Genomic DNA, 2,020 nt, shown 5'->3' with positions numbered 1-2,020 from the left:
TATATATATATATATATATATATATATATATATATATATATCCTTGTGCTGGCTTAATCAGCACATATATAAAATTTTGAATGATAGAGAAAATTAACATGGCCCCTGCACAAGTGGGTATAACCAATCAATATCTGATTTGACTTAAGGCCCACTCCATGAGATGGAACCTACACCTGACACTGCTTGGGTGACCAAAAACCTGAGACTAAAAATCCCAGGGACTTAAGGGAAAATCAAGTAATACTGGTCTAAGAAAGAAAAAATAAAATGACTCCCACTGATGTTCTGCTATATGCACAGATCAGTGCCTTGCTCAGCTACTGTCTGAGAAGCTTCCTCCTGCAGCAGATGGGAGCAAACACATAGACAGTGTGCAGGGAATGGAAGAACTTGGAACCTTCAGCCCTACATGGGATGTCTCTAACCAATCCCTCCCCTCAGAGCTGGGAACCCCACAGAGAAGGAGGCAGGCAGAGTGTAAATTCATGAAACATTTCATAGTTTTATATTAAAAATAACAATACATAGCCATTCTGACAGGTGTAAGATGGTTTCTCAGAGTCGTTTTGATTTGCATTTCTCTGATGATTAAGGATATCGATTCATTCCTTTTTAAAAAAAATACAACACAAAACTATATATAAATACATTTTTAAAAAATACAATACAAAACTATCATATAAAAGTTGGGCAAGACAAACCAACAGAAGAAAAAGAGCCTAAGAGGAGGCAAAAGAATCAGAGGCCCACTTGTTCACATGCTCAGGATTCCCATAAAAATACTAAATTGTAAGCCACAATATATACGCACAGAGGAACTGGCGTGTGTGTGTGTGTGTGTGTGTGTGTGTGTGTGTACATGTGCACACTTTTATTTGGTTACACTTTGGTGTTTTGACTTGCTTTGTTTTTTGGATGTGATTTTATTCTGTTTTCTTGGTTTTGAGGGGTTTTGTTTTTGTATTGAGTTTTTGGTTTTTGAGAAGGAACTTAAAGTTAGGTGGGTAGGGAGGGAGAGAGGATCTGACGGACTTGGGGGAGGGGAAGAATATGAGCAAAATAGATTTGAATTTGAAAATTGTTTTAAATAATGAAAAATACAATAATAAAAATGCAAAAAACCTTCCACCAGACACAGAGTGGCACATGCCTTGGGTCCTAGCATTCAGGAGGAAGAAGCAGTCTGGATGAGTTTGAGGATGATAGGGTTGACACAACAACAATGTTCCAGGGAAGGCAGGACTACACAGCAGGACCCAGCCTCAAACTCCAAAACGATCCTGAAGTTACTTTAGTGCATTTTCTTCCAGGTGTTCTTGCTCACATTGGTTTGGTTATTAGCAACTATAATATATAGGAATAAATTATTAATAATTATCAGTTTCTTGCTAATTTTGCCTGGTTTTCTTTTCTCTTTTTTTTTTTGTGAATTTTACTTTTAAGTCTGCATAGGTCCTCTTTGAGGCAAAGAACCATGTTTGCTGAGAATTATCGAAGTTCATTCATTTCAAAGAATTTGTCTGGAAACTCGTTCTGTAGCTGTTGTCCTGCAGCTACAGTTGATGCATAGATGGCAAATCCCCAGGAGAGCAAGATGATCATAAGCAGCAAAATGGAGTAAATCCAGTCCAGGGTGCAGCGACTCACTGGCCTCATGGTAAGGGAGCACCGGGACCGGGTGGTGCGCTCCCAGGAGCCACCCTGATGTAGCAGCCATCTTTCAGTGAGCCCTGGTTTCCTTTTTTTTAAAATAGTAAAAGGCATTTTCACCTGTAAGAAATCTACAGAAAATCTGAAAAGGAGAATGAAAACACTTGACATGAAACAATGTTTCTTTCTTACGTCAATGAACTTTTGTGTTTGAAAAGTAGACTTTTCTGTCTCAGCTTCTACTTTCTTTACCTCCGTATTCCAGTCTTTCATCTAGAGAGCAGTACATTCTGTTCCACAAAGCAGGGATGGTCAAGGAGTCAGCAGAGATGACTTGGCCCTTTCACAGAGCATGTGAAGACGGTCA

General features: G+C 39.0%; 1 protein-coding gene across 1 annotated transcript; it reads right to left on the bottom strand.

Moving 5' to 3' along the window:
- Positions 1-1,491: 1,491 nt before the first annotated feature.
- LOC118586253 (small integral membrane protein 27-like) lies at positions 1,492-1,659 on the bottom strand. Its single transcript, XM_036191380.1, has one exon. The coding sequence runs from the start codon at positions 1,657-1,659 to the stop codon at positions 1,492-1,494; it is 168 nt and encodes a 55-aa protein (XP_036047273.1).
- Positions 1,660-2,020: the final 361 nt, after the last annotated feature.

Source organism: Onychomys torridus, chromosome 6, assembly GCF_903995425.1.
Source record: "Onychomys torridus chromosome 6, mOncTor1.1, whole genome shotgun sequence".
Classification (NCBI taxonomy): Eukaryota; Metazoa; Chordata; class Mammalia; order Rodentia; family Cricetidae; genus Onychomys; species Onychomys torridus.
The sequence above is the reverse complement of the archived record's forward strand: the minus strand, read 5'-3'. Positions and strand labels throughout refer to the sequence as shown.

Excerpts from the sequence above, each read along its gene's own strand:
- LOC118586253 (XM_036191380.1), bottom strand. The coding sequence starts at position 1,659 with ATGAGGCCAGTGAGTCGCTGCACCCTGGACTGGATTTACTCCATTTTG.